The sequence below is a fragment of the Nelusetta ayraudi genome, unplaced genomic scaffold, assembly GCF_046127955.1.
Source record: "Nelusetta ayraudi isolate G7.1 ecotype Tasmania unplaced genomic scaffold, CSIRO-AGI_Nayr_v1 ptg000019l, whole genome shotgun sequence".
Classification (NCBI taxonomy): domain Eukaryota; kingdom Metazoa; phylum Chordata; class Actinopteri; order Tetraodontiformes; family Monacanthidae; genus Nelusetta; species Nelusetta ayraudi.
Window position 1 is genome coordinate 437,931 of NW_027466069.1, and position 13,289 is coordinate 451,219.

A 13,289-nucleotide genomic window follows, 5' to 3' on the forward strand; every position below is an offset into this window, starting at 1 on the left:
TTTTCGTCGTGATTTAACCGTAACTTTACAAAATTAAGGAAGGTGCTAGGCTCTGTGTTTCAGATGTTCCACTGTCACGTCAAGCAATTCCATTCAAAGGTCCATGTCAGTAAACAACAGTTATGCTCCCTGAACGCACCCCTGTCTCATTTGCAAAACAAAACTGACCGAGCCACACATTTAACTATAGATACAGTTATCTCACTGCCAACAGGCAGCGTGGCACAAAACAGGATTCTACCTCTCAGATTCCAAATGCAGTTTTACTTTTAAAGTAAAGGAAGGAAGGGAAGAATCTGCCCGTTCAATTTGACACACATATTTTGTTTGCAAGAGGGCATATTTAGGGTATTTTTTATCCTACGGTGATGGGACTGCATTTTATTTATGTATGTATTAATTAAAAAAAAATATATATATATATATATATATAAAATACTACTTTTGCATATGGATAACCATGTAATAAAAACGCACTGCAGATATTTTGAGTCTGAAATGCATGAAATGAATCACTCAGTGTCATGGTGATATGGTCAATGTTGGCAACTCAATATTTTTTCTTTTTTTTCTTTTTTGAGAAGTGACATGACCTCATTATTAACTTTGCCATTTGTTTCCCCATTAATTTTGCTGGGCTGTAGTTTCATGTACAAAATCAGCAGGGACTCACTTCTTGTGTTTATAGGTGGACCGTCACCTCTGCTCGCAGATGATTTGATCATTATCACCAAGTAGAGAGCTCAGAGGAGCAGGTTAATGCTCAGTGGGTTAAGGCGTTTCTTAGAAACGTGGAACACTTCGGCGTCCACCGGGACGAGTCAGAGTGCTCCGACTCGTTCCGATTGTGGGGGGGAGGCAGAAGCAAAAGCATCATCAGCTTGACTTGCAAGAGGAATCCTCTGGAGTGGCACTGCTGCTCTGGCAACAATGGAAGCCAGCATTTGCAGGTGAACAGTTTGTGTCTGGTTTTGCTGTAGTCTTGTTCGCAGGTAATTTTTTTTTTTACAACAGCAGGGCACTGACAGTGGCAGGGTCACAGCCAGCATATACAGTGTCGGCTTGACCGTTAAATGCAATTCCAAATTAGGCTTAAAACACATATATATTATCAGTTTGTTATCATTCTAATACCAATGATAGAGAAATGAACTGAACACATCAGTGCGTTTCCCAGTGCATTCCCCATCTCAAATGTGCTACACTGTATAAAGGAGTGTGTATGCACTCACAAATGTGTGAAGAAAACAACCACTCACATCTTTAGGTGTGAAATAAGGAAACAGTTTATATGTGCATTGGCTAATTTAGCTGTCCTATAAATTATTCACCAACAGTAAATGGGAAAAAAAAAGTAGCACATAGACACAGGGTGAGCTGAAAATACAGTTCCTGTGTTTGTGAGCGTGATATCGGCTTGTGTTCTGGGTGTGCATTTCCTCGAGGACTCATCTGCTTGGGTTAATGCTTGTGAGATTCAGTTGGCCCTGGATACACACCTGCCTGTCTGTCTTGCATATGCACACTGTGTCGTGGAGCTTAAGGAGAGGAAAATTGTTGTCGACATCCAGGACTCTGCAGAGGGATGGAGGGGAAAGCTGACATGACTCTTTGGATGTAGCCAAACAAAATATTCTGAGGGCTGCTGAGGGGAGTATTGCTCATTAAAGGTGTGATATTAAACCCATTTTCAGCACTTTATTAATTCATTTTGGATTCCAGTGTACAAGCCTTGGATGATTACTCGTTCCAATCTCCAGAAGCATCTTTAGTCCTCTGTTCATAGCATCCTGCGGTTTTAGTTTCCAGCTAAAACTGATACTTTTGGAAATAGGCAAAAACATGGTAGGAATGAAGCGGCCTCAGAAGGCAGGAAAATAGATAGAGAATTTTGTTTTTCCTCCATAACAAGCCCAAGGTCAGCCTGCTTTAATATTTAACGTTTGTATCAGAAACTGTATTAAAATGGAATCATTTGACACAGCCATAGCAGGACTCCCTCACAAAGACTCAGAACACTGAAATCTGCCGTCAGCACAGCCGCGCCCATAAGTAGCACTATTTCACAGTATTAGTAGGAGATCAGAGGAGAAATAAGATTAGAAAAATATGAGACAAAATGACAACACAATATCGCCTAGTATGATCCGATGCATTTCATAAAAGGCGTGGCATTACACGAGGCTAAGCTCGTACTGACCTTGCTTTTTATAGGCAGGTTGGGGTACAGTAATCTGATTTAGCATAATCTCCTACAATCTCTGATAAATGCTTACAGCATGTATCTCCCAGAGAGGTCGTATCCTATTGGTTCAGTCAGTGGAATTACTGACATCTGCTGTTCACAGAGTTGGGACACTGTTAGGGGTTTACCGACAGGGCACTTGTCTTTTGGAAGACTTTAATGACGTGAATTTGCACGCGTGACGTTACCAGTCGGGAAGAAGCAGTGTATCCAGTCACGCTGTTGATTCTGCGCTGTAATAAGTTCAAAGGCTTTCTTCTTCTCATCATGAATACAGATCGACGCCCTTACACACCAGTTACAATGTAGCTCACACCTGTGTTTGAGAAGCAATGAAAGGGTTTTAGTTTGAGGTTTAAACAGAAAGCAAAAAGCTGCACGCTAGCTTGATGCATTGTTTACACATGTGGAAGAAGTTAATCTGACTCTAAAACAAATAAATGTGTCTGAGATGTGCACATTTCCCATATTTAAAACTAAAAATGCTCATTAAATGTAAAGATTTCATACGTGTTTAATGTATGACTGGTGATTCAACATGAAGCATGGAGATCATTGGAATTCTGAAAATAAATGCTCAATCTTAAAAAAGGCTGGAGTTTGGGCCAGTATCTATTGTCAAACTTGGTCTTTCAGGTCAGTTCTGAAAAAGTAGCTACATTTTTTCATTTTAATTTCCCCTACTGGTCATTTATATCTATTCCCCCCTTTCCTACATTCCCTTTGTTTTCCCCACTTAGCTAAACAAGATGAATTGAACTGAGCTCGAAAAAAGCATATTGCGTATAAAGTTAATGCTAAGACCTGTTTTCCGATGTCCAACGGGATCTCGTATATTTCCTACGGCAGCTGGGACGTCAGTGTGAAATCATGAAACCCTTAACAGATCCACGTTATGGGCCTAGACACAATGTCAAAATAAGGCCAGCTCCTGGCAACTGGACCTGCCCTTTATGCAAATATGAATGGAGTTTATTTTTCATATCTCCTGCACATCCTTCTAAAATACAACATGTTGGGCTTTTAAAAAACAATAAATACAAAACACAATATAGGACACATATACTTACTGTTGGTTACACTGTTCTGTTCCCAGTGAATGGCAGCATTAAAAAAAATGGTGCCATAGCATCCTTCACTGCAAAGATAAAAATAGGAAGTGGCTTGACGCCCTTTGATCAGAGTCGGTTGGTCCTGCCATCTATGTAGGCCTAACTTCGAAAAGATATGTAAAGTGGAAATGTGACACGCTAAATTTAACAGCGCTCCAAAGCAGAAGTACCTACTTTACTGGGTGGATGCTGAGAGAACCAAATCTGAACCATCACCCCCTGGCTTTTTTGAAAACGCTTCCACCAGCACTCATATTTTTAGACCAAAGCTGCTCTCACATATAGCTGATGCAAAAAGTGATCATAACAGGTAACACACTACAAAGATAGCGACTATTATCCAGGTCGGATATGGCTGTCTTCACGTGATTTACACGTAACTCATGCTGTCAGGTTGTGTGCGCTCCTTTTTTTTTTTATTTTTTTTACGTGAGGCGGGATACAGTACCAGCACTGTAACAGTATGTACTGTATACATCTGCTGGCTTGCATCAGCTGACACACCCTTAGTAGTGATGTAACGCAGCTGCATCCAGAGTGCCTCGCATACACATTCAGGCACACACATACACCCCCTAGTGGCAACTTCAGGGGCTACAGTCTGATACATGGCCTGTGTATAGGGAGGGCTTTGGTTCCTGGTGAAAGGTTACTTAAAGCTTGTTTTTGTATCACTTTTGCGGTCTTCCTCGGTTACTCGAAAACGTATGGTAGTCTCGCCCAGTATACCGGGACAGAATCTTGTACATCAAGTGGAAACTGATAACTAAGCAGCTGGAAGGACAAAAACAGATCAGTGCTTGTGACATAATCTTTTAATAAATAAATAAGCACAACAGTTGGACCTGAGCACAAGGGTTTATGGCACAGAGCTGAGATGAGATGAAGAGGCGGGTCCCAGCTGGGAATGCACCGCATGAATCAGTGTACTTTGTTCTTGCAGCAGTACAGTAGTTTGGTTGAGACTTCACCTCAAGGAAGAAAAAAAAAATGTGTGTGATTTCAAAAGCAGCCACTGTTTTGAGCTAATATATTCATCCGTAACAAGGATGAGGTTTTAATCTGATTTACTGGTTGGCTCCTTTCAAACCATCAAACCCGGTCCAGTGTGAGATGCGCTTTTCTCGTTACTCTCACGAAAGGCAGAGTGAACCATCTTCACAACAAGATTCACAACAAGCAACTTAGCGACGGCAACACAGCAAGTTTATTTCACCTAACGTTTTTGGCGTCTGTACCGCTGTACAGAGCCGCTGTACGCTGCGGCTGGCTAGTGTCACTGTGAGCAGGAATGCCTTGCTGGCGGGAGTCCAGGAGCAGCAGAGGTCAGTCAGTGGTGACGGAGACTGACGCGATCAGGGTGACTCTGAAGATGCACGTGTCCTCCCACTTCAAAGTGACAGACGCGCAGGTTTGCACCACGTCAAAGGGCTGAAACACACACACACACACACGGACACACGGACACACGCACACGTCTGTCTTCTTCGTCTTTTGCTCTCTCCTTTTTGCGTGTATTAAAACATATACTTCTGAAAATAAACCCTTTGTGATGTCACAAAGGGCACCAATACTTAAGTGACACACTGTGCCGGTGTAATTATTGGACATTATGGTCACCTTGTCGTTGGATCGGTCCAATTGTTTAAATAATTATTTATAAAAGAATGCAACATTGGTGTTAGGAAATAATGTAAAAATAAATATTTGAAAATTAGACCTTTAAACTGTTGAAATATAAATGAACAATTAGTGATCTTTTAATAAGCCAGAAGTTTGGTGCTATCAGGGGTGAATCCAAGGTTTTACAACTGCCAACATGTTAGTAAATGATCTGCCATCATATTATTAATAGTTTTGTTTTGTTTTCACCTTGAATTCGCTGGTGGGTGTCCAGGTGATGGTGATGCTTTCTTTGCCTCCTGGCTCAAACACTCCCTTGCAGGGCTCAATGCTGAAGCCGTGCTGCAGACATTCCGCAATGTCCCACAGGAAGTCAACATTCTGGAGGGGGAAGAGATAGAGCTTAGACAGACGTTAAAGTTGCATTCCATTAATAAGGGCATTTTTTTCCCCAGAAGTTTGGGTTCCGAAAGATCTGTAAAAATGCATCAGAGTGCACAGAATGAAAAGCGTGGTTTAGTTTCTCGCTTTTTCTTCCTTTGTGCGCTGTGCATGCTTGATGACATCATCGCACCTTCTTACTGGGAGGGGTGGAGTTGATGCAGCCCACCTGCAGCAGACGCACTGCAGGTGTGATGACCCCTGCGCTATCGCTGGCCTGCATAGTCACCAGAACAGTGAACGACTTCTCCTTAACCTCCACTTCTGCAGGGCAAAAAAGGACCAGAAAGATAGCACGACAGAAAACATGCAGCGTTCACTCCACAACGACTTGGATGTCGGCATTAAAACTAAAACCATCATCACCGTCGAGGCCCTGGTGAAGTGGAGGTTTCAATACCTGATGGCTGAGGCAGCCAGGTGGTGACTGGGGGGAGGAGGGACTCGACTGGTGCCCTCAGCATGTCCCCTCCATGCAGATACAACGACTGTGAAATAGCGGCACCCTTCAGATCCATCACGCACACTTTGCTCTGCGTGTGAGTCAAAGACATTGAAAAGAAGCAACTAGGGGGAGGAAAAAACTGGACAGTAAGCAAGGAAAGTGTGAGCGTGTGTGTTGGGTTCTGCTGACCTTATTGCCAAGCTCCACGGTCAGTCTGTCAAAGTAGTTGAAAGACAGATGGTCGGGCTGGAAGGTCACGGTGACGTCCCGGCACTGTCCTGCAGCAATGCTGCCCTCTGCTGGTGTAACGGTGAAGACACTCAGTCCGCTGTGGTTATGGGTTCCTGTAGGATATAGCACACACGTTCTTCCGGTTTAGAGACACAGTTCTGACTAACATAATATTCACTTCACTTCCCCCCCCCCCCCATATGACATACAACAGTAGACTGTGCATTTAAAAATCTAATAAATACAGATGGGTACAATGAGACTCCTTAATGTATATCTGTCTAACTTTGGCTAAATCCAACAAATCTCTGTTGGAAATGTTTATGCATCTCCGCTCTACTTTGAAGCTCTGCCAACATTTTCCCACCCACCGGTCGGTCACTGCAGTGTTCTTACCCACGGTGGGCCGGGCCCCAGGGTCACCCAGCAGGAGGGCCACCCACTCGGCGTCATCCTGAGGCCTGGGTGGGCCCAGACTAGCTAGCCGTACGCTGAAATCCACCGCCAACGCCGAGTTGTTCCGCAGCTGGGGATAACACAGAGTGAGACGGCTGCGGGGGATGATGTGTGTAATCGGTGCATATCAGAAGTCAGGGAGGAAAACCTCAGGAAAACCGTCGTATCCAAATATCTTTTAGTAGCCTTGGTACTACTGGTTGTTTACACACATGTTTGTGTTAAAAAGTCAACAGTACTTATCCAATCAGACTCTTAAACTACTGCATTGACACATTGACACACGGGCAAACTAGCAGCACTGTGCCTGTTATGGAATGAATGAGCTCAACGCTCCTCGGGCAAAAGTTCAATATTTCTGAAAACACTTACAACACTGCAAATGCAGGATGTTTGAATTTTCCCTGTTTCGATTTCCTTTTCTTACTTGCTTTATTAGACAGTATTCTAATTTTTGTTGCATTCAGTGTTACTAAAATAAAACTACATAACATTGCTACAGTTTCATTTTCTGGAACGATATACAGACTAAGTGAGCGGGGAAAGCTCTGCTTCCTCTAACCCATCAGCACAGCTGACCTGAAAGACCTGCAAGGTCCTGTCTTTGGGCAGCATGTAGCCAAAGTCCAGTTCGCCTCCGGGGTGAGAACAGCTGATGGCTTGGAGCACCCCCTCCCCACACAGGGTCAGCCCCAGGTTCATCTGCTGGCTGCGCAACTCCAGGGTCTCACAGTACTGGGAACATGGTGAGAGGGTCTTTAATTTCAGTGGTTCAGCAGGAGAATATTGACGTTTCGGATGATTAAATCTCTGCTGTACGTGACACCCACTTTTTTCTCTGTATTGGGACAGAAGGCCAGAATCAGAGTGTGTTTCTCCCCCGGGCTGAGACATCGGAAGGCGTTGAGGATGGAAAATACACTGTGAGTATCCAGCACAGAGGACTTTAACTTTTGAGTGCGTCAAGGAGAACCAGCAATCACTGGTTTTGTTTGCAGCGTTGACTTGTTGGCCAGACCAAATCACAAAGCACAAGTAACACACAAGAAAATATTTACTGCAGCTTAGATCGTATTAATCTTATTGGAATCTATTTAGAAATGCAGTTTTCTCAGGCACTGAACTACTGTTGTACACTTCCCTACAAGGAAATTTATGTTTGTTAGATTATTCCTTTGTTGGAACAATGCTTCTTGGTTGCCAGGCTGTTGTGGCTGCATATGGTTCTTCCACACTGAGGCTACTGAGGCTCCTGTTTGTTAAACGAATAAACTGTTAAATTGCCAATATGTTTTGTTTCTTCAAATTTCAATCATCCAATCCACCAAACTAGGGTCAATAGCAGAATAAGCTGTTTGACTCGGCAGAGAAGATTTGTCACCTTTTTCAGGGGTGCAACCCAGATAATTAGCTCTGCTGCTCACCACACAAAGGCATGTTTCTTACAAGTGTGGCATCATTTAAAAGGGAATAAACAGGCTTACCAATGATATAAGATTTATTTCTAAGAAGCACTGTTACAACAAAGAAATAATCTATCAAACACAAATTTCTCTTTCAAATTTACTTTTTGTGTTATGTTTATATGCTTACTTTTAGCACTGCATTACTTTATACACTAACGTTCATTCCTGTTTGTCTTGGTTTTCATGTGGTTTCTGCCCCATCTCAGTTGTTTTTTTTTGTAAAGGATACATCCAAAGATCCTCTGGAGATGTTCTGGATTGTCAAATTCTTGACTGACTTTTCTCCTGAATATCATAAACCACAACAAGTTAATTCACGAATGTGACAACGAAGGTGATAAAGCAACGGAAGGGTTAATAACCACTCACCTACTGCCACCTGTTGGAAGTCCACCTCACTGTTGTTAGATACTATCACTAGCGGGGGCCTGACAGTGGAGCACTGGACCTTCAGGTAAAGCGTGTTGAAGGGACTGTGGAGATATTTAATAGTCCCACAAGTGTGTGTAGTAAATATCTCCACAAACAGTGTGACATGTCTAAAAATCCAATCCAAACTTGCTTTGTTAATTGCTGACAAAGGCCATTAGAATCTTAAATGTAGGAAATAGCACCACATGTGTGATTAGCACATCAGGTCTGCGAAATGCATTGATTTAAAGGGACAATTCATTGTTATTTGAACTGGTAGCAGTGCACTGCAGTGCAGACCTGACGCGATAGGGTCGCAGAGCTGTTACCTCCACGGCGGCTGCAACTGTCCGGCCTCTGGAGTGTTTCCATCGGACACGTAGCAGGGAACCAAGAGCTCTCTGAAGCGTCGGGGGAAAGAGTAGAGCAGAGACACCTTGGCCTCCTCGTACAACTGCGACCTTTAAAGGAAACACAATTTAAAGAGAGTGAGGCCCGATTCATCGAGGTTGCACCGACACTGTGGAGAGATCACACCTGATGGGGCAGCAGAGACGTGTTCAGGAGCACTAATGGAACAAGTAGGTATTAGATTGAAGACATTTGCTATTTCCAGAGGATCTGGATCTGGACAATGTTTGCAAAGAACATTTTATTACGCTTGTGTGTCTGTCTCTAATTATTGTAAACATTCAATAATGTGCAAAACTAGTGACTGTCCTGTGTCCAGCTGAACTTGTAAATAAGGAAAGTCATTTTCTTTCTTTTCTTTTTTTTTTTTTTTAGCATGCTTTGAAAAGTGAGTGCCAAAAAACAAAAAAAAATGTATGGCATCACAGATGCCATAAAATGTAAGCTAATGATGATACCCCTACCCTGGCTGTATGTTTTCAGGACTTGGGGATTTGATTGGTTCTTCCATCTGTTCACTTGTCAGTTTGCTCGGAGTAACAGGCCTCTTCCTTCCTTTCTTGGTCTCCACCGGGGCTTCCTTCTTAGCCTCAAAGTGAGAAAAAAAGCAAATAACTGACAGATTTATACAAAGCTCAGACAAATAGTCTCTCAACAGACAATATATGAAATATAACCTGGTGAAACTGTGAACTGATATGAAAGTGATTCAGATCTTTCATTTCCATCCTGGACTTCAGTGAGATGAACTGACAGAATAACTATTAAAAAAAAACTAAAATCAAGCTAAAATATTTACAGCCTCTGTTTTAAGTCTTTGTGACATAATAAAGAATCTTATTGCCAGAAAGCAGCTGAAATGAATCTTGACATTATATGGGACTTGTGTCCACAACCTGAGCTTCACTCTAGCTAGGATGAGGAGTGGTGTCGTACCTCCAGCTCAGCCAGCCTCTTCCTCTCCCGCTCCTGCTCACGCAGTAACTTTGCTTTCTGAACAAGACGCAGCGCCTCGTCTCTGATTGCGTCGTCTGGCAGTACTGGTCTGAAAGTCAGCAGGACAATGCAGCGCTACAAAGGGGAGGAGAGGAAAAAAACAGCACCGATGTGAAAACAGGTTTTGTTTGACACATAGACATTTATTCTGACATTGCAGTGCAAGTCCACAGACAGATAAGTAAACTGACCCCAACAGATGTAAACAGACCCCAATGTGATGTCACAAAGGGAACTGGACCCCCCGCCCCCCCAAGTCAGTGACAATATCAAAGGGTGTTGGTTCTGCCCTCAGTCGGACCATATTTTTTACCCCCTCCCAGATCTGTAGTTTTATCCTTGATAATTAAATAAAAACCTAAAAACAACCTACTAAGAATAAGAAACTTTTTCAATTCCCACTTTTGTCCACTTGAGTGTGCTGTAACACTAAAGTCACGTACTGCGGGCTTGCGCTGTTTCGTTGCATTCAACATAGCTGAGGCTGGACATTTTTCCTTCTCCAAAGTGATCCTACATCTTCTGTGAAGGATGTTGTGATAAATAAAAATTGTCTCTTTAAGCTCGAAGTTATTTTAGGGAAGGTGAACTCTTAAATCTATAATATTTGCTGACCCTCCACTGACTTTGAGGAACTCATTATTGTGCTGCTGAATTTGATCTAGGTGGGTATCGAATGTCTCTTATCCACATCATGTCCTGTTGTTCATCTTTCCAATTGTACTATTAACAAAAGTGGTAGCCAAACTGTATCTCACAATTATAAACTTGACCAAATGCAAATAACCTCCTAGAAATAGAAATAATCAAATACTTAAAATCATCGTTTAGGGAGAATGCATAGATCCATGCGTTTCAGATGTTCCATATCCGGCTTTTGGTTAGAGAAGACTCTAAATATGAATACTAAAAATCTCTGACTGAATGTGTGTAACACTGGACACGCTGCTCTACCTCTCCTGGCTTTAAGCTGCCTGCGAGGGGAGTGATGCTGATCTGTCCATCCTTGGGCGGCTTAAAGGAGAACAGCCTCGGTGCCGCAGGAGCCGCAGTGTCTTTGGCTGCCAAGGCTCTCGGCTGATTGGACGAGTCTGGGCCGGTTTCACGGTTGGACAGGTACAGCAAGGCGGTGGAGTGGTCACCGATCGCCGTGGGCCCAAACTTGACCAGCGAGTGGGAGAGTTCCAGCGGAGGGCGGACACCCACCGCCCGGCACGGCAGATGGAAATCTCTGAGCACGAGCACAAGCAGCGGTTCACGTCAGCAAAACAAATCATATCATAATGATGATGGTTACTGGGTGACATCTTCGCACACTAACCTGTCTGTCCCGGACTTGCAGCAGAGTTGAAATCTGTACTCTTTGGCCTTGTTGGCGCTGAAAATCAGATCTATCTTCACAGTCTCCTGTGGGAGCAGCGTTCCAAAACCATCCTTTGGCTGCACCTCAATATACTGCATGAGATGAGAGATGGCAAAGAACAAAGTTTGAAAGTTTACAGTTATTCTTCGACATCCCCCTTTCAACCATCCCATACTTGAGTATGAGGAACTGATTCCAATAATAATAGCTGCTGGATTGTTTTTCTGTTTTAATGGTCAAAAGTCTCTAGAAATGACACACCACCCCCCTGTAACACAAGGGAGGCTCTGCACTGCATTGTGCTGCTTTACATCTGTTGTTGTGTAGCTGCATAACTTATAAGTAAAAAAAAAAAAAAAAAGTACGAAAGATTGCTGAAGTTAGAGGAAAATCAGAGACTTTCTTGGCACCGCAGTCTGACCGCTATTTTCATAGCAGCGCTAATTAGATTCTCTTTTGCCCACGCAGCATCGGCAGCAGCAGCTGATCATCCTACTGTAATAAAAGCATGTTGACAGCATGGAATGCGTTGTCAACATGAATGCGTTTTGCAACATGCAACCATCACAATATGCAATTTCTCAGTTCATTCAAAAGGTGAAAAAGTTCATTTCCAATTTTGAATAATACACTTTATATTTATCCATTGTGATGCCACATTTAGAAAGCTGATGATTGAGATTTCATTATAATAAACCTGGCTGTAAATTATTTAAGTGGTGATAAAATTGGTGAAAGACTAACGCAAAAATAAATCACATTTAAGATGAGCCTTTTCCTGAAAATAGAAAAGCTTTTACAAAAACACTGCAGCTCCAAAATCACTTTTGCTTTCAAAGTTATTTATTAGTATTAATAATAACAAACTACTTTCTATGTTATTATTTTTTATTTTTCCGAGTACAGCAGGGTTGATGAAAACCACACACCCACACAGATCAGTACAGGGCTTCTGCAATGCGCACATGGCAATGGGTACACACAACACGATAACCTTCCTGCAGGGTTGCATGCCAGCACACTCTCCTCACTTTGACAACGGTACAGTGGTGCACAAAGGTCTTTAGGTTAATGTTAAAATGGCTGGTTAGTGTCCTGTTGCTTCCAGATTTTTACCTCGATCTCGCCAGATTCATACTGTACCTCTGGAACGGACATGAATCCAAAGTCCTGCGGGAGCAGGGAGAGGTTGGTGAGGAGGACGCTGCTCCGCACTGACTGGTAAACGGAACAGTAACCAAAGTCCACCTCAGTCTGGTCAAACTGCAGGTCTGAAGAGGTCACAATTGCCTGCACTGTGAACGTGACGGGTTTCACCTGAACATAGAAACATAAATTGTTTGTCAAACAATAAATTTGCATGACCGAGGAGGAAATAAGTTCTGGAGAAAAAATATTTTTTCCCCTTTAAATGCTCCACACTGAATTTGACCCAGATTGTCGCTCCCTTCCATTCTGTTATCATAAAAACATTACCATGCCTTGATTTATATAATACAAATGACGGCTGTTCCAGAAACTGCACTCCGCTGGTATCACTTTTTGAATCTTAATTATGCATTTGAATATTCAGATTGAAGGAAAAAAAAAAGAAGGAGAACAAAGACGGCGGCTGCACGAGCAGTGGAGAAGCACAGTCTGACCGTTCCATTGTTCAAAAAATATAAAGTCTGACTTCTCATCCAGATATGTTTGCATATGCCCTACAAGTATCTATATATACCGTTTTTTTACTCTTGCAAATAGCAATGGATGAAGAAATGCTTACAGACTGACGTACAATATTTATCATATTAATTAGCATTAGATTAACCAGAGCTCATTTATAGATTTGTGCAGACTGCAATGATAATGGGGCGTTAGGTTACAAGTGTTTTTCAACAAACACTTAAACTATTTTCTCATCATAAACTGATTAAACCTGCACCGTGGTGTATGGAATTAAAGCAGCTGTACAGTTGTTTTAAAGCTGTTCACAGGATTGCATCAACTCGACATGTCATCCTTTCCTTTTACCAACAACAAAAGTCCTTTAAACCTGGCCAGTATGCCATAAAATAAGGTGAGCGTGTGATGTTGTGTTTCCTTC

At 42.5% G+C, this 13,289-nt stretch overlaps 1 protein-coding gene across 1 annotated transcript in view; it reads right to left on the reverse strand.

The window, feature by feature from the left end:
* Window positions 1-4,147: 4,147 nt before the first annotated feature.
* The window catches only part of cfap74 (cilia and flagella associated protein 74), a 38,775-nt gene continuing 29,633 nt past the window's right edge, over window positions 4,148-13,289 (reverse strand). The window contains exons 25-40 of the mRNA XM_076026031.1: window positions 12,344-12,517; window positions 11,159-11,292; window positions 10,792-11,068; window positions 9,778-9,912; window positions 9,306-9,430; window positions 8,760-8,891; window positions 8,389-8,492; window positions 8,249-8,304; window positions 7,384-7,503; window positions 7,133-7,288; window positions 6,494-6,623; window positions 6,056-6,210; window positions 5,822-5,954; window positions 5,555-5,685; window positions 5,230-5,361; window positions 4,148-4,788 (exon numbers count right to left, since the gene is read on the reverse strand). Coding sequence (XP_075882146.1) covers window positions 4,684-4,788; window positions 5,230-5,361; window positions 5,555-5,685; window positions 5,822-5,954; window positions 6,056-6,210; window positions 6,494-6,623; window positions 7,133-7,288; window positions 7,384-7,503; window positions 8,249-8,304; window positions 8,389-8,492; window positions 8,760-8,891; window positions 9,306-9,430; window positions 9,778-9,912; window positions 10,792-11,068; window positions 11,159-11,292; window positions 12,344-12,517 — 2,199 coding nt within the window. The 3' untranslated portion in view covers window positions 4,148-4,683. The remainder of the gene's footprint in view (window positions 4,789-5,229; window positions 5,362-5,554; window positions 5,686-5,821; window positions 5,955-6,055; window positions 6,211-6,493; window positions 6,624-7,132; window positions 7,289-7,383; window positions 7,504-8,248; window positions 8,305-8,388; window positions 8,493-8,759; window positions 8,892-9,305; window positions 9,431-9,777; window positions 9,913-10,791; window positions 11,069-11,158; window positions 11,293-12,343; window positions 12,518-13,289) is intronic.